The sequence below is a fragment of the Acanthochromis polyacanthus genome, chromosome 10, assembly GCF_021347895.1.
Source record: "Acanthochromis polyacanthus isolate Apoly-LR-REF ecotype Palm Island chromosome 10, KAUST_Apoly_ChrSc, whole genome shotgun sequence".
Classification (NCBI taxonomy): Eukaryota; Metazoa; Chordata; class Actinopteri; family Pomacentridae; genus Acanthochromis; species Acanthochromis polyacanthus.
In genome coordinates this window covers 18,862,305-18,879,898 of record NC_067122.1, presented here as the reverse complement: position 1 = coordinate 18,879,898, position 17,594 = coordinate 18,862,305, and the positions used below count along the sequence as shown (strand labels likewise).

General features: G+C 40.8%; 1 protein-coding gene across 2 annotated transcripts; it reads right to left on the bottom strand.

The window, feature by feature from the left end:
* Positions 1 to 2,886: 2,886 nt before the first annotated feature.
* On the bottom strand, positions 2,887 to 17,379 carry LOC110957762 (plectin-like). 2 transcript variants are annotated; one of them, XM_051954445.1, is made up of 19 exons: positions 17,256 to 17,379; positions 16,403 to 16,607; positions 15,905 to 16,046; positions 14,029 to 14,928; positions 12,399 to 12,905; positions 10,878 to 12,314; positions 10,649 to 10,735; positions 10,269 to 10,424; positions 8,797 to 8,913; positions 8,398 to 8,520; positions 8,249 to 8,305; positions 7,570 to 8,124; positions 6,894 to 7,121; positions 5,934 to 6,681; positions 4,945 to 5,075; positions 4,776 to 4,829; positions 4,500 to 4,677; positions 4,348 to 4,393; positions 2,887 to 4,137 (listed from the first exon to the last, which is right to left on the bottom strand). In XM_051954445.1, exons 2-17 carry the CDS (start codon positions 16,573 to 16,575, stop codon positions 4,534 to 4,536), a joined length of 5,559 nt encoding a protein of 1,852 aa, XP_051810405.1. In that variant the 5' UTR covers positions 16,576 to 16,607; positions 17,256 to 17,379; the 3' UTR covers positions 2,887 to 4,137; positions 4,348 to 4,393; positions 4,500 to 4,533. The 2 variants fall into 2 exon arrangements, with proteins under 2 accessions (XP_051810405.1, XP_022059647.2); XM_022203955.2 differs by having other exon boundaries at positions 2,887 to 4,059.
* Positions 17,380 to 17,594: the final 215 nt, after the last annotated feature.

Genomic DNA, 17,594 nt, shown 5'->3' with positions numbered 1-17,594 from the left:
TGAGGTCAACCTTCTTATTCATGATATCATTGATTTCAACTAATTTGCCCATGATGTTTCCACAAATGGAAGCCCATACCAGAATGGAATCTCCACCGTGTTTCACTGTGGGTGCAAGGCATCTAGCTGTTTGCATCTAGAATGTTTGCAGGCCTCAGTAATGGATTTTACCAGTCATTCTTTCCTTTAAGCCTTGTTCCTTCAGTCATCTGCTTGAGGTCATTCTGGAGACTTTCTCAGATTCTGATGTAGAAGCTTAAATCTCCACCTGAAGATCAGCAGTGGTCTTAATTCTAATTCAGATGTTGTCTTTCTCAATGAGTTCCCTACGTTTCACCATTTTGAACAGGAGTGAGGATTTGCAAACTGAATTCACTTTTAAATGCCCAAATTTGAGCCAGCACATTGGAATTCTCTGAGAGGTCAGAAATGAATGACGAATAACATACCACCACCAAAAACTACAGCTGTGCTGTGATTTTAGCAATATTTCCATGTAAAATGATTGCTCTGAGAAAAAGTTGGTAGCCTCACAAATTCATTCAAGTCTGTGTCTGGTGTCATGTGGTCAGCTGTTTTGCTCTATGTTGTCAGTCACAGATGCAGACAGAGTCCTCTTCCTGAAGAGGATGTGAACAGCAGTAACTCAGCTACATTCACAGCAACAGACATCGCAACAGCCTGTTTAGACCACAGCAAAATCCAGGGGCTATACAAGCATTGTGAAATCAGCCATTTTGTAGTATTTTGAGATACATTCTGACAACATGGACAATTTTCATTAATTTGCTTAAAAAAAGGTACAATATGGGACCTTTAAGTAGGGTTTTTAATGCAGGATGTCAAATGGAGCATTGTTATATTGCAGCTTTTAGTTAAGTAAATGCTCTAAATACTAAAAAAAAAAAAAATGCTATAGAAGAAGACTACAAACAGTTGAAGAACTGAGCCGCTACCTCCTGAAGTCATACACTGCTACCCCCTACATGCACACACACTCACAAAAACACACACTCCCCTCCTGCAGCCATACTCTTTTTTTGCTGAGCAGCAGCAATGGCGTTCTCAGAGGAGCCCCTGAAGCTGCCGAGCACAGCAGGAGATTATTAGGATCCTTTTTGCTGCTGATGCCTCTTCTTGTTTCACTGCCCTTTTTGGTGCTGTGCCCCATTTGTATTGAATGGAAGAGCAGTCACTAAAATGTTTTAGGCTACTTGAGCATGTCTCCATATGCACGTCAGCATCATCCACTGCTCTAAATCTTTTGAAAAGACCTGTCAGATGTGCACAGACACAGTACAACTCATGAAGCCAACGGCCTGTGGTTTTCAATCCCAGCATCTGCCATCTAGTGTTCATTAATGGGAGGTTTTTTAGTGAACAGTAAAACTGTTCAGGAAAAGAAAGTTGAGCTAAGTGGAGTTTCATAACTTTCTGTCAACACAGCAAACATAATCAGATAAATTGTCTTGTTCTTGCATAATAGTGACACTAAAAATAGTGTGCAGAATAGTTTATGTTTTCTTTTTTAGATAAATCACTGACTGAAATGATGAAATAGAATTATTGGTGTTGCCCATTAATTTTGAAATTTACTGTACAAAAAAGCAGTTCAACTCATTAGTTTTCAATGGAGATGCCAAATTACAGTTATTTCCTTGCATTCTTGAACAGAAAAAAATGTTTCATAGTTGTATGGTGTCTTTGATTAATTTCTGACTTCTCAGAGAATTCTAGTGTGCTGGCTCAAATTTGGGCATAAAAACAGAAATTCAGTTTGAAATTCTTCACTCCTGTTCAAAAAGGTGAAGTGTAGGGAACTCATTGAGAAAGACAGAACTGAGACTGGTACATGTAAAATGTGCCAAGGAAGAATCCAAAAATGAAAGCTAACTGAAGCAGATGTCAGGCACCTCAAGATTTGAAGTACTTGAGACCGAAGTCAGACCACTACTGATCTTCAGGTAGACATTGATGCTTCTAGATCAGAATCTGAGAAAGTTTACAGAATGACCCTAAGCAGACAGCTGAAGGCTCCAAGGAAAGAAAAGCTGCTAAGAAGCCATTATTGAGGCCTGCAAACATCCAAAAAGACCTAAAGGTAGGGAGCATAAACACTGGACTATACATGAATGGAAGAAGGTACTCTGGACAGATGAGTCCAAATTTCAACTCTTCAGTCAGCATCATTGTGTTTATATTTGCAGAAAAGCTGGAGAACGTTTGATGCTGGATGCTTTGAACCCACAGTGAAACACGGTGGAGATTCCATTCTGGTATGGGTTTTATTTGTGGAAACATCATGGGCAAATTAGTTGAAATCGATGGTGTCATGAACAAGAAGGTTGACCACAACATCCTGGTGCTTCATGGAATCCCCTCTGGATTGAATCTGATCGGTCGTGGGTTCATATACCAAGAAGACAATGACCCCAAACATACTTCAAAGCCGTGCAGAGACTACTGGGCCAAGAAAAAAGAATATGGTGAACTGGAACTGATGGACTGGCTAAATCAAAGTCCTGGCCTGAATCCTATTAAACAGATATGGGATTTACTGAATCCACAATAGATCGCACAATAGATTCATCCAAAGCAAGTCTCTGGGAGGCGCTTGAAACTATTTTAAACTCAATCACAAAAGAGACTGTGGAAAAGTCCACAAATACAAAGGCAGCAAGAATGCCAGCTGTTATCAGGGTCAAAGGAAGTTACACAAAATACTAAGATTTTTGGTTGTGTGTGAATAAGGACTATACTAGTTGTTCCAGTTTGTTATTTGCCTAATTAATAGCAATACAAGTTTTCATTTGAAACAAGTTTTTGGCAGATTTCCAAAAATATTTGTGTTTTCTTGTATATATACACACAGGCACAGACACATGATTGACTGTTAATATTATATAAACATTTATTCTCTGTACAGTTGTAAGGAATCAATGAGAAATCAATATTATCAATTACTATAGAAAAATACCTTTGCTGCACCATGATCACTCCACACCCGTACTTATAGTAAGTAGCAAAAGAACCTAGTATGTGTGTGGTGAATATTTGTAAAATAAAAATATAAGCGTGCAAACGTGACATCAATTAGGTATGAAAAACAAAGTGTCACTCATACAAAAAGACATACAGTGTGTGGTATATTGGCATATTTTTTTATAATATTCTCTACAAAAAATATCAGTGATAATCTCTTTTTTTGAATTTCATCTTCAAGATAGTAATAATGATTGTGTGCAAATCTTAGAACTTAAAGAACATCTGGCTTCTGTGTTTAAAGGAATCCCGGAGACCTATGAGGAGAAGGAAACAGACAAGTCTTTGGAGTGAATCATCTTTTCACATATTTGGCTTCATGTGTAAAAATCAAGTACTATGACCATTGTGTACAATGTTGTGTGGCTGTCAAAAAGGCTTTTCATGTAGCTATTTCCCCTTTAGTCAGCTGCTCACGTTCAGAGTCCAAAGAGGCAGCGACAAGGCTCTAAATGACACATTATCTCTCGGCTTTGAACACAGTGTAAAAGTGTGCAGCAGATGCAGATATCCCTCCAACATTTCCATGTCTCGCTTGATCAGTGTTAGTAAATGTTGGCGTCACAGGCAGATTTTTACAACGTGATTGAGCTTGGCTTTATAAACATCCCCTCCTAGCAGTTTTTCAGAGCCTGTTTAATTGGCAGCCACTCTGGTCTTTCATCTGGCAGTCACAACATCTCACTCACTCAAGAAGTCCAACAGATGAGACTCTGAAACAGGTAGTTCTCCAACGAGGAATGAAGAAGCGGATTTTACATGCGGCTTAACTGTGAGTGCAGAGGCAGAAATCTTTTACAGTATTTTGTTTGACATCTTCTGTTCTTTTCGAGGTTTAGTGGCCGGCCACAGGTCACTTCATGTTCATAGGCTGGTAATGACCATGTGAGGTGAGTTTTTCTGATTGGTTGACCTGAGCCTCACATGGCGCCGTGATCCCAGCAGTGTGACTGTGTCTCAGCTGAGGTGGAGGTTAGGACGGTCCCACCGAGGGCTGCAGCTATAGATGGCTGTGCACTGAAGGGCGGAAACATCCACAGACAGGACACACAGGACAGAGAGAAAAAAATAGACTGTCACTGTATAGTCTCAAACCTAGAAGCAGGAGATGAAAAGACACGAGTTTTTAACTGGATTGTATTAGATTGAACTTTCAATGTCATAAAATCAAAGCAAAACATGCACAACAAAAGAAAAATATTCAACCTAATGATGTTGCAAACACACCGCTGCAATCAGTCAATCAATCATAATGACATCTCGTGCAGAAGCTCACAAACAAACACAAAGATGCTCATAACTCACCATTCAAAGCTTGGCTGTTGTGAGGAAGGTTTTCACTGAGGATTTGCTGTATTTTCAGACACACAAACAGATAAATGTAAAACACGTCATACATATTTTACATAATAATATATATCTGAGGAACATGGGGTGCCTGATGAAACTGAACTTACTTGCTGATCAAAGCCACTGTGAGGGTTGTTGTCATCAGGACACTGTGACTCCGTGTTGGTCTGTTCTGACCGAGGTCCTGTACATGGTGTGGACGCTGTTCGAACTGAGGCCATTAGATCCCAGTGTCTGGACACTGATATGGACTGGGACGCTCAGGTCAACGTTCTCCAAAACACACTAAAGAGAGAGAAACAAGACATATTATACATGCGCTCCTTTTTGTGATAACAAGATGCAGTAATATCCAGCTAGGAAACGTCAAGGAGGCCTGATACCTTGGTGCACGCTGAGCTCATGACGGATTTGTGAAAGTCCCCATCTACAAACACCTGACAGGCGACAAGAAACAAAGTCAAGAAGAGCACAGCATTTTACAGTTCATTAACATAATGTACAAAAGGTAAATCTTTCAAAAATTAAAATCTGTATGTGTGTTCTGCTTACTCTGTATCCGTACACAAACGTGCCGTTACTGCAGCCCAGTTCATCGAGGGGCGGCCTCTCCCAGCCAATCATCAGGCTGCTCTGGCCCACTGTTCTGATGACTTCAAGAGAGCGAACCTCAGCTGGAGCTCCTGGATGAGTAGACAACGGCAGGTGAAGCACAATTTTTGCTTCTAGTTGTGTTTTTTTTCTTTGTGAAGTTATATGTTATTTTTTTATCACACACTTGTTCTAAAAATTCTGACACAAACATAACAGGAAATGCTTCATTCAGAAGTTACAAATGAACCCAAGGATTCACTAAAAATCCCCTTCAGACATGAAGTTACATAAAAATATCCTTCTCTTAATGAAAATGTGTGTCTGATATTTATTTTTTGCAGTTATTTTCAGAACTTTTGTTAAAATGGCACATTGACCTACACTTTCATTACAAAATCTACAGAAGTCAATGAAAATGAAAACATTTTGGACACAAGATTTCTCCCTGGAAAACCTCCCTCAACGGATTTTATTCAGTCTGGACCAGACTGGCTTTGTGTGATGTTGCAAAACCTGCTTGCAGTTACATGCATTAGAGTCTAGTGGCAAACTCTGCAGACACATCATTCTGAACGGATGAACCACAACAGGTAAGCAAAAGGCATTTTTGAGTGGAGGGCAGCTTTCCAAGCGAATAGTCATGAACTGAAGTGTGTTATAGGGGCAATAAAAAGGCAACATTGGAGGGATTTGCAACATTTTCTCCAATATGCTAGACAGAAACACAGAATAACCCTTATCTAGACAGTGTAATCACATTTTAGCAGCACACAAAAGACAAAACTAGTGTTATATAACCCTAAATTGCAATATCAAGAACAACACACAAATGTTGTTTTGCTGTACATTTTAGCTTTATATGAAAGAGACATTTCTTCTGCAGGGACTTTAAATCGGAATGTGTTTTGTCTTTGTGTAAATAATCTCACATTTAATATTCACATTACCTGGTTTGGGTCTTGATGGTTTAGTCTTTTCTGGAGGAGGAGTGAACTTTCTGGTAGATTTGTTGGATCTCTCAGGAGAGCAATGAGCAGACTGAGTGCATGATGTAGTGAATCCAAAACTATCATATACAGAGGCAGCACCATCCATTTTAGAACTCATGTTAAAAATATTAACCTTAGGGGCAGTTGATGCGCTAGGGGCAGTTGTGTCTGGGGCAGTGGTTTTTGGATTAATGGCATCAGAGTTAAAGGTAGTGGTCCTCAGGGCTGGAGTAGTAGAAGCTTTATGTGTAACAACAGACACATCAGCTACAGCAGTGATTTTCTCAGTCAGTTTTGGAGATATTTTTATATTAGACTGACTGCTTGATATGGATTCAACTTTGTTAGGGGCCACAGTGGAAAACTGCGATGTAGAAGAGCTAGAAAGAGCGAGCATAGTTGTTTTAGAAATGTCCGCTTTAAGGCGATGGTTTGTAAACATGCTGGGACTGAATGTGGCATTAGCAGATCTAGATGCAACTGCATTAAAAAGTGTTGCTGACTTATTAGTGCCAACATTTGTAGTTGGTACGACTAGAGCGTGTTTAGCTTGGCCTGACGCAGTGGTGACTGGGAGAGAGTTGGTTTGTGGAGTATTGAAACTGAGGTTCTGCTTGTGTGTCTGGAAGGTTGGGTTCAGGTCTGCAGGAGCTGAGAGTGACAGACTCCTCCTGGGCTGCTGTCCTCTTCCTCTGCTCACTGGAGCCTTGGAATGAAGACAGATAGATTTGTACTAACACAGACTTGTGCCTGTATTTTAACATCTTTACACCTGGTGACATTCCTGAGCACAAATGGATATGTAGACTAAAGCAAAGCCTTGTGATTTTCAGTTCAATTCAGATGTAAGCATTAAATCATGTTCACTTTTGGTGGAATTCAACACTGCATTACTAACTTTTCAAACATCCTGCGTACCTGACAGCTGCTCATCAGAGTCTTCTGCAGTTGTTCGTGTAGATTGAGGATCTTCTCGGGACTACTCAGCCTTCTGCTCGGACTGACTCGTGTGCTGGAGGAGGGAGGGATGGGACTCACTGAGGCGTCATTCAAACTGTCTGAATCTGGGGATGACATCCCTTTTGTGTCAACATGATGAACTCCACGACTGGTTGCTCGGACTGGTCCACTGGCAGAAGAAGACAGCTGTGGTGAGGTTGAAAAAAGAATCTTAGATTTTGTTGCAATTAATTTCAAATTTAAAGTACAAATGATCACAGGAGTATTTGTATGGCCTTTTTAAAAACTGACATAGTGACGTCAAATTAACTCACATAAAACAAAAGACAGTGCGTCTACGATATGTGGCAGCATCTGTCTCACACTTAATGTCAGTGTTTTACCTAGGGTTTACTCTATAGCAAACGGGACCTTTGCTACTTTAGTCATGGGTTTTATTTGATTAAAAGTTATATGTTATTGTTAAAACATAAAAAACAAGCCATTCGATAAATTATAGACCATGTACTGCTGCATAAAAATATTGCAGTAATGGTTAATACCTTTTAAAATGTTACAACTACAAATCCTAAATAGATTAAAGACTTTCTACATATGTACGTGTTTGAATAAAGATCTCTTTGTGCTGTCTCACCTGTACTTTATTGGTGATCAGGCTCTCTTTAACTGGAACAACAGGAGACGATGACCCCTGGACAGTGGCATGCTCTTGAACAGGTGAGGTTGGCACAGGTGAGTTGGCATTTTTCTTGAATATTAGTGTTCCTGCAGATGAGACTTCACTGCTGCAGCCTTGAAGATTGGTTGAAGATTCAGTTTTTACTATGGGAATGTGTTTTTCACTTTTGCTGCCTTGAACTGTAGATCCGGGTGTAACTCCATTTTCTTGTTGCTTGCTTTCAGATGTGGATAGAGTCAGGTTGGTCTGATCAGGTATGAATCCACTGGTGTAGTCCTGAAATTTTGAAATAAAGTCTGGTGTGAAGGCAGTACAGTAGTCTCGGGTCTTAATGTGGCTTCCTGGTGTAAATGCTGCAGTGTAGTCGTGCAGAGCTGCATCACTGAGCAGATGCTCAACCTGCTCTGTGAGTTTGGGGTCTATACATCCATGTCTGTGCATGGCCTTCATCATCTGAACTAACAAGCTGTTCCTCTCCTGACACTTCACCACCAGGCAGGACAGCTTAGCCTGCGGTTAGACAAAACATCTGTCAGTCAAAATCAACCACTAAGAGCAGTTCAGCAGAAACACTGACAATCCTGCAACAGCACACAGTGGCAAAGAATTAAAAATCCATTCTTTGCTTCCTCACCTTTAACGGAGCGATATCCAGACCTGTCTGGCTTTTCCGTTTAAGGAGTGCATCATACTAGAAAATAAAATTAAATACATTTTAACGCAACTTTAAGATGCAAGTGAAGATAGAGCAAACTGCAAAACCACATCTGACTGGTTGCCCACCTTAGCTCTGATGTCACTGTAACGTGACCTGAGTGAGACGAGAACAGCACTCAGATCATCCCTGCTGCCCTGCCCTCTTTTCAGAGCTATATACTCTGAGTTCAGCTCCTCTAGTGCCACGGTCTGTGGGGTTTTGCACACACATCACATCAATACACACACACACAGAATTTATGAGCAAAACTGTCTCAAAAAACTGGAGAAAAATGTTATACAGAACTTTTAGTGTAGCTACAATATGTGAGTATGCAATTGCATATGTCTGTTCTGTAGTAGATCATTTTATCAGCCTTATGCCAACTGTTCCTGGTTCAAGTGTGTTTGTTTGATATATGTAGCGACTTAAAGTGTTTTTATGATGTAAAACAAATCAAAAAATGTAATATTTGTCATGCCTACCTGAGCTTTGAGCTGAGCTGTGAGGATGTTGTACTGCTCCTCTATCTGAGCCCTCAGTGACAGAGCATCAGTCTTCTCCCTGAGCAGGCCTGTCAGTTTTCTCTGCAGCTCCTTCACCTGCAGCAGACACAGTTACTGTAACAGCAAAAATCAACTCTGTGTTTTCATTAGGCTTCGCACCTGGAGGGAAAGCTATTGAACGAGACGATTAAAAACAACAGGGAGTCTAAGTGATGATGATCCAAACATCTGTAAATTGCATTTGCATGAGTTGGATGGCAAACTGAAAATATAAAATGTGTAATGCATTCTTCCTACGCTTGGCATTTTTTTCTGTAATATCGCCATGTCAGAATTATTCAGCCTCTGCCTAACATAACTGTTTTTTGATCACTTCCCTTTGTGCATGGCTACCAAACTGTGAGAAACAAAATTGAGCATTTGGAAGCTCTAGCTGCTTGTTTCAGCTGGAATACGTTTGTAAGTCCCACAAATGCAGTTCTTCAATCTGAGTGGCAAAAATAGCAAAGAAAAACAAGTTGTCTCAGAAGCTAAAGGAATAAATAACTTCATTACACCAAAAAGGTAATGGTTTAAAAAAAGAGATTTCCAAGGCACAAGTTCTGAGAGACAGAACTTTATTAGAAATTGTAAAACTCATAGTAGAGCAGAAAATCTTCCTCAGTGTGGAAGAAAGAGCAACGCTTCTCGAAGGGGAATCTGACATTTGAAAATAGTAGCTGAGAAAAAAAACTCCTTATTGCTGCCAAAGATTTACAGGAGGACCTGAATAAAGCAAAAGTGTCTCTGCAGAATAAAAGGCTAAAAAAGCAAGGACTTCATGCCAGTGATTTTTTTCACACACCAATCTTGACCAAAGTGAACACAACAGTCGACTTGAAAAGTGGATCGGCATGGGAGCTTGTTTCATGAAGTCGGGAACTAAACTAGAACTGTTTGGCCTGTGAAATAGTATGTTTGATGTAAGAAGAGTAAGGCCTGTTTAAAAAGGACACAATCCCTACAATCAACACCGGGGTTTGTTGCAGCAGGATCCTAAATTGACATTCTGCAGAAGAATGTAGTGCATGAGTGCATATATATTCATAAATGTATGGTTGCTAATCATTGTACTTTCCAAAAAGTCAAGTATATGTCCAAGTAAACGAAAGCTTGGACTAAATAGAGATAAGATGCAGCACAGAAACCAAAGAAACAAAGCAGAACCTTGTGAAAACTACGGGAAACTTTTATCAGAGGTCATAAAGATAAAATATGAAATTGTGTTTCCAGGTGTTAAATCATATTGTTTATCTGTTTCTACTATTAGTAACTCAAATATGCATTACCAAACAGTTTTGGACAGATTGTCAACATTGCAGTTTCATTAAGCTCTATTCTCTTCACCAGAAGGTCCTGCAGGTTGAGCGGGTTGAAAGGTTTTGCTTGTAACTGTGCATCTGATTGAATACCTGTATTGTGAGGTTGTCATTATCCCTCCTGGTCTCCTCCATCTGATATCCTGCGACTGTCAGTCTCGCCACCTCTTCGGCTGCTTGGATTGCTCTTTTCTCTGTCTCCTCCCTCCTGGTTTCTGACTGACGCAGTTCACTACGCAACCTCTTGATCTGAACATGAACACAAAGTGAAGTGTAAAGTTTTTAATGACACATCACGGTCCAGTGAATTTTAAATGGTTGGCAAAAGATGAAGATTATTTGCATTCCTAAAATACAACACATTTTCTAACTAAAATAATGAATGAATGAAAATAATACTACATGGAGTGAAAAAATTTTCAAAAAAAAATGTGTGTGACTACAATTATAAAAAACAAGTTGCCTAAACTCACCTCTACAAGGCTCTTGTCCAGTTCCTCTTGTGACCGCTTTAATTCTGTTCCCAAAGCTTCAGTCTCTCTCCTCAAATTGCTTTGCTCCTGTTATCCATCAAAACCATCCAGCAGAAGTAAACAGTAATCAAACACTATGTTATATAATGTGCCATGAAGCTTAAATATATAAAACAACCCAACAGACACTGACATCATGCACAAATGTGTAAATCACATCACTTAATACCTGTATAAACGTTCCTCTGTGGTTATTAGTCTGACATCTTTGTGCAGCATAATCTTCAGACCCGGCAAAAGTCTCAGTCTTCTTCGTCATACTTGGATTCAGCAGTTTCTGATTCCTCTCCTCTGTTTGTATTTGGGGTGGGAGAGTTTGCAGGCCCTTTCTTTCCTCTCTCAGTCCTCGGATCGTGAGCATTAACTGTTCTTCCTCTTGTTTCAAGCAGCTGATTGAATGTTCAATTCTGCCTTTTTCTTCTTCCAAACTGCTAACAGACTTTATCAGCCTCTCCTGGTCTTCTTTTAAAGTGTGGGATAATTGTTCCTGGTCTCTCTGTTCCTTCAGACACTTAAGGGAATTGGTTAGTTTGTCTCTCTCTTCTTTCATATAAAGCACTGCCTGGCTTACCTGCTCACTCTCTGTCTGTAAACTTTGCAGCGACTGCATGATTTGATCTCCCTCTTCTTTTCCACTTGAGAGAGATTCTATTATTGCCTCCTTATCTCTTTCAAGAGCAGATAAAGACTTCGTTAGCTGCTCTTTCTCCTCTTTTAAGCCACTCATGGACCTTATAAACTGATCTCTCTCATCTTTCAGCCCACAGACTGTCCTGCTTAGCTGCTCTTTTTCTTGTTTAAGACCAGCCAGACACTGAGAGATGCAATCTTTCTCCTCTTTCAGTCCCCAAATCGTACGAGTTAATTGCTGTTTCTCTTCTGTTTGTGTTTGGACTGACAGAGCTACTTCTCTTTGCTGCTCTTGGAGAGAATTTATGGACTTAGCCAGTTCTTCTTGTTCTGTTTTAAGGCTCTGGATTGAGTTGTTTAGATGGACCACTTGATCTGTCAGTGAAGTAACATGCAGACTGTTTTGTAATGAGTCATTGTTATCATGTTGACAGACAGATGTTGCAGATGTAGTCAAAGTGTCCACTTTTTGACTGAATATCAACTGTTTTTCTTCTCCTTTTAGCACACTTTCAACTAAACTGTTGATACATTCTTCTTGGATGTTCAGTACAGAACCTCCTGATACTGCATCTCTGTTTTCACTACACTGTTGCTTATGACCCTGTGATTCCTCCTGATGCTCTACACTCTCCACTAACTTTTGCTGCAGCTCCATAATAGTATTCAGATCATCCTCAGTCTTTCTAGTGAGTTCTGAGATCAGACACCCTTGTTCCTGGTTCTCTTGCTCCAGCCTGACCGCATCCTCCTCTAGTCTGGAGACGTGGTCGCTCAGCTGGGTTTGCTGTTTCATGAACTCCTCCTCTCTGAGCTCAATGTGAGCCAGCAGCTTCTGGATCCGATCTGCCAAGGCCCGGTTTTCCTGATTCAGGGCTTTGACGAGATCACCCTGGGCAAGGGCAAGAATGGTATCATCTTGGGCAGAGGATGATGGGAGATGGTCAGCTCTCTCATTGGTGAATACTGTGTTGATCTGTAGAGAGAGACAGGATTAGTGATTATAGATATACAGGATGTAGAGCAAACATTTGAAAGTACTGCAACACTTGTGATGAACCTTTTCCTTTGAACATTCTTGCTTTGTCTCTGTCTGCTGCTCCTCTGCTTGTTTCCTGAGTTGTAGTTTCAGTTGAGCGTTCTCCTGAGCCAACACCTGCAGCTGATCCTGTGTGTGCTGCAGGGCAACTTCTAGGTCGTCATGCTGCTCTTGTAGAGCACTAAGATCTTCACTGAAGCCCAAGCTCCTGTACGCTTCCCTCAGGGCATCAGATTCTTCACTGGGGCTTTCCTCCAAATTCAGGATCCCTTTAGTGCACCAGTTTCCCAATTTAAACTCACCTAATGACTCTGTAGTCATGGAAAGTGACTGAATGCTTTTGTCAGATATGGCACCAACGTGGTGAAATAGGTTAAGAGGAACAATTTTAGATAGAGTTTTTGATTTGACTGATGAAGGATGATCCTCTGTGTTGGTTTGTTTGCTCTCTGCTGCAGCCTGGTGGTAAACTGATGGAAGAGCAGATGAATGTGGCTTTCCTCTTTCCTCATCTGAGGTTGACTGGATCTGCATAAAGAGAAAAAGTCGATAAAAGTACAACAAGTGAAACTGACAAGCCTTCTTATAACGCACTACAATTCTAATCTATGTGTCACTCAGCTATTGGGAAATAAGGATATTTACAGAAACTTGTAAATGCTTTAACAGTAAATTAGGTGGTTATGTAACATTCTAAATCCTAGCAACAAAGCTTTCTTTGGGAGAATTTACCCCTTTCATGTTGTAATACGTTTTCATGAATAAACCAGAAGGAATTTACAACACTAATCTAATAGTTAACACCAGTTCAAATATTTATTGATCCTTTAGTGGTTTTTACACACCATTATCGGCCTGAATAAAGTGAATAGTAACACTGAATCAACAAAATCAACACTGAAACTGAAGTTTGATACAACAAATATTAAATTTCAATTTAATTAGATGCTGTAGCAGCATTACTTATAAACCTCACATAGAACAACTGGGACAGAACCTGGACATAAAAACTCCCCTCTTGTTATAGCATAACGGGGCATGTTTTCTCTTGAGGAGAGGAAAACGGTTGTGCAATCAACCGTCATGCCTGTCCTCGACTAGTGAAATATCCTCTACTCTCATGCTGTTCATTTCACCTTAAAACACCTTGAGGCAGTTCACTTCTGTGCCTCGATTTTCAGTACAGGAGGTAAATATTGCCTCACTGTGTACAATATGAAAAAGTAGGCTGGCTCTCAAAGGTAACTAGAAGGCAGCTACATACTGTGACTTTTTGTTTATAAATGCCTCCTACTATCTGCATCACTATGTTGGATCTATTTCAATCACATCAAATTTGAAAGTACACTTCTTGGATTTTGGGATGGACTAACTTCTGATGTCCCTCAAGTAAATACTGAACTTGGGAGGACTGGCATTGAAAATGTTGTATCATACAACTGGAATAAACTCCAAAGAATATTAAAACTGTTTGATGAATTTTAACTCCAAATTTTGGACCGTTTTATGGAGGTCATTGAGTGTTGATGTTCCATTTATTTCTGTTTTTCACTCTGCAGGCATTTCTTGCAAAAAAGATCTCAACTGTAAGGAACCTTGCTGATTAAAAAATGGTTATAACAATCAGAATCATTAACTGTGTCTTACACACCTCTCCTAGGCTCCCGGCTGAGGATTGTCCCATGGTAGTGGTGTATGAGAGACTGCTGAAGGGCAAAGAACAAACAGCAGGACTGCAGCAAGGCGAGCTGGTCCCAGGACTCGGACATGTGAACTCAGGGATTGTGGATGACTGGCTAGGTGCTCGGATAGGTGCGTCCCTGAGGATCTGCTGGAGTCTTTGGTTCTCCTCTCTTAGCTCCTCCACCTCATCCATTAGGGAGCTTTCAGACAGTTTTAACTGGTGCACCTCTGCCTTCATCTCCTCCACTTTACAGCCCAGGAAGTGGCTGTTCTCCTGGGTCTTCTGGAGCTGCTCCATTAGTCCCCTCTGCTCAGTCATCTTATCCTCCTCTCGCTCCAGCAGCACCCTAAGATCCTCCTGCAGACTGATAATGAAGCCTTGCAGTCTGGCCTCATTTGACGCCTGTTTAATGTCCTTGTTTCTTCCTCCTTCAGTATCTTTCTCTGTCGTTCCCTCATCACCCTCTCGCCTTTCTTCTCTCTCAGTTGCCACACTTGTCTGCCACTGCTTCCTCTTCTCCTCCTTTTTCTCCTCTTCTCCTTCCCCCTCTTCTCTCATGGAGGGTAATCTGTCTCGTTCATCCAAGTGTGCTACAGTCCCAGCAGTAATTCTGATGGCTCTGATTGATGCCATGCCACTCGCAGCACTCACAGTCATGTCAAGTAGCTGCTTCTCTAAAGTATAGATCCGATTCTGTAGACGCTGCTCTCTGTCCCGGGCAATGCTGAGCTTGTGTTGGAGTTGGGTTTTAAAGTTTTCAAAATACTGCGACTGACGAGTCATCTCCTCCTCTTTGACCTTCAGCTGCCTCTGACAGCGCTGCAGTCGATCTCTCCACACTCGCTCCCCTCGCTCCTTCTCTTGAGTCTGAGTGGGAGGAAGAAGAGAAACACAACAAGATGGAGAAACCCCAGTTAAGTCTGAAATACTCCTGAATTAATCCCAGTGCCTTTACCCAAAGCTTGCTTTACAACTTGCTGTGGATAATTAATCTCCTGAGCTACACTAGTTTCTGTTTGTGTTAGTATTGTGGTAATAGTAGTTTTTAACCATAAATGTTATCTGTTGTGACCTTCGTCTGACTTTTGTTTCTTCATTTCTTGTACTGTGCATGAGAAAACAAACAACTTCTTTCAATTACTTAAAAGAAGATATAAAATGAATCTGAATTACAGCTTTCAAGAATTTGTTTTGAGCGAGGTTGCAGTTTACATTAATGTCTGTCCACATCCATACAATATATGTGGTGAATTTTAAAGGCATTTTAAAAATGGGCACCAAAGACTACGGTTGCCAATTCAGTATTCGACCAAATGTGAAAGAGAGTCACAGTCTCCCTTTGTGTTCCTGAGTTGAAGTGTTAAATAATGGCCAGAAATGTGTTTTTTCAGAATATTGCACTGTCCCAGTAAAATTTATATTTGATCTTTGAGATATACTACGCCATTACTTTGGTGTAGTAGACATTTGTGTAGAATTTTGCTGCAATTAGTGCATGAATTGTTAATTTATGGTCAAAAACATGTTTTTTTGAAGCCACAATGACCTTTGACCACCAAAATGTCTTTCATAACAGAAAAATGCTCCTGTGCAGTCAACCTTATAAACCTAGCCTTATAAATAAAGCTATTTCAGAGTTAATCTCCTTCTCCATTCTTTCGTCCATCATTTATACACAGCACAAACGTTTTGTTCATACCTGCAGTAGGTATGACCTGTGTGAACTCAAGCAGCCATGCAGCCTCTTCCAACATTTGCATGCTCACAACTGTGAATTTTTTGTTACCATTTCTACATCGATGCCCACTGAAGCCCTCAAAAAAAAAAAAAAAAGGGCACTCACCATGTTCCTGACCTCCTCCCTGAGCATATGGAGTCTCTGGTCCAGCCTCTGGGAGTGTTGCATGCTGGGGAGCTGGGAGGAAGAGGCTAGTTGATATAGCTGTAGCAGCAGGCTCCTCTCGGACCTCTCCAACTGCCTGATCCTAACACAAGAGCACAGCAAAACAAGCTTGCATTACATCATCCTAATAACTTCAGCTAAATTTGCAGGAAATCAGACTAACATGAATAAAGATACAGGGAAAGTCTCCTGCAGTGGGGAGTTTTCAGCAGTGTGCTCACATGCAAAGTGTGCAGTGCAGTCAGGTGTGGTGTGTGATACGTGATATCACCTTGGCCAAAAGTGAGTATATAGTAGCAGGTGTGTGTGTGTGTGTGTGTGTGTGTGTGTGTGTGTGTGTGTGTGTGTGTGTGTGTGTGTGTGTGTGTGTGTGTGTGTGTGTGTGTGTGTGTGTGTGTGTGTGTGTGTCACTGGATCCCCTCTCCTAGACTCTCTTACCTGTTCCTCAGATAGCTCTCAGGCTGGACGGTTGGACCTGCTTTCTGCTCCAGGATGTCCAGTCTATTGCACAGAATCTGCAGGTCCGGCTCAGCTCCTACAGAGTCTGTTCCCATGGCAACTGAACTGCTTCCGGTAACCGCTGCATCTGATGAAGTCATGTGATCCTCCATTGGTCAGTCTGTGCCCACTAAGTGAGTTTTACCTGTGACATGAGAATGAGATTTAGACACTTTTTTCTATACTTGTCAGAGCTGCTTTTTTTTTGTCTAATCTACATGATAAACACAAACACAGGGAAAGATGCATACACTTAAAATACGGTCATCTATTATTCACCATGTCAACAGCTTGGTAGCAAGTTGTTGGGCACAGGTATCTCTCAGGTTACCCCACCTCCTAATCACCCTGTCCCCTCTGCATTACACCAACACTCCCATCCCAAAATCTCACAGATATACTCACATTTTCAAGACTGTCTTAAAACAATACTCACATGTCTGCATGTGCCATCAAAATGTTTTTGTTTTTTGCTGTAGAAATCAATATCCCTGCTCCTCCTTGCTGTTTGGAGAGGTGGTTAATTGACTATTGTTTTTTAGGCAGACATGAAAAATGTGAATCTATCCTTTTAGCTCAGCAAAAACATAGAAATCAGGTTTGGCTAATACATAACTCAGTACAAAAGTCAATGGACAACCAGTTCACAATTGCATAATCAGAAAATCATTAATTTACAGATTTTGAGACGTATTCTTGAAATTTAAAAGCAACAAAATTCACCTTTAATTAGCTGTTCTAAGTAATAGACATTCAAAGGAGCAAGTGCTTAAATATAAACTTAAAGAATAACCTGGTTTTGTGTTTCAGCTGAGTGCAGTTTCTTCCTCTCAACACAACAGGCTTCCAGCAAGTTCAGCTTCTGCTCTGTGAACTTAGTTGCGCTGTAGTTTCCTTAGAAACGCCGCAGACGTTGGACTTTGCCAGAATGTTCCATATCCAGTTGGCACTCTGCTTGTTCACCCCCTCACTCAGCCCTGTTCTTTCACTCTTCTTCTGCTCCCACCATCTCTCCTTTTCTATTGTCCTACTGGGCATTCCTTCGCCGAGGCTGTGGCTCTTCTCCCATCAGTAAATCCCCTGATTCAGAGTTTTCTCAGTAAATCCATGCTTGCTTCTCACAGAGGAGTTA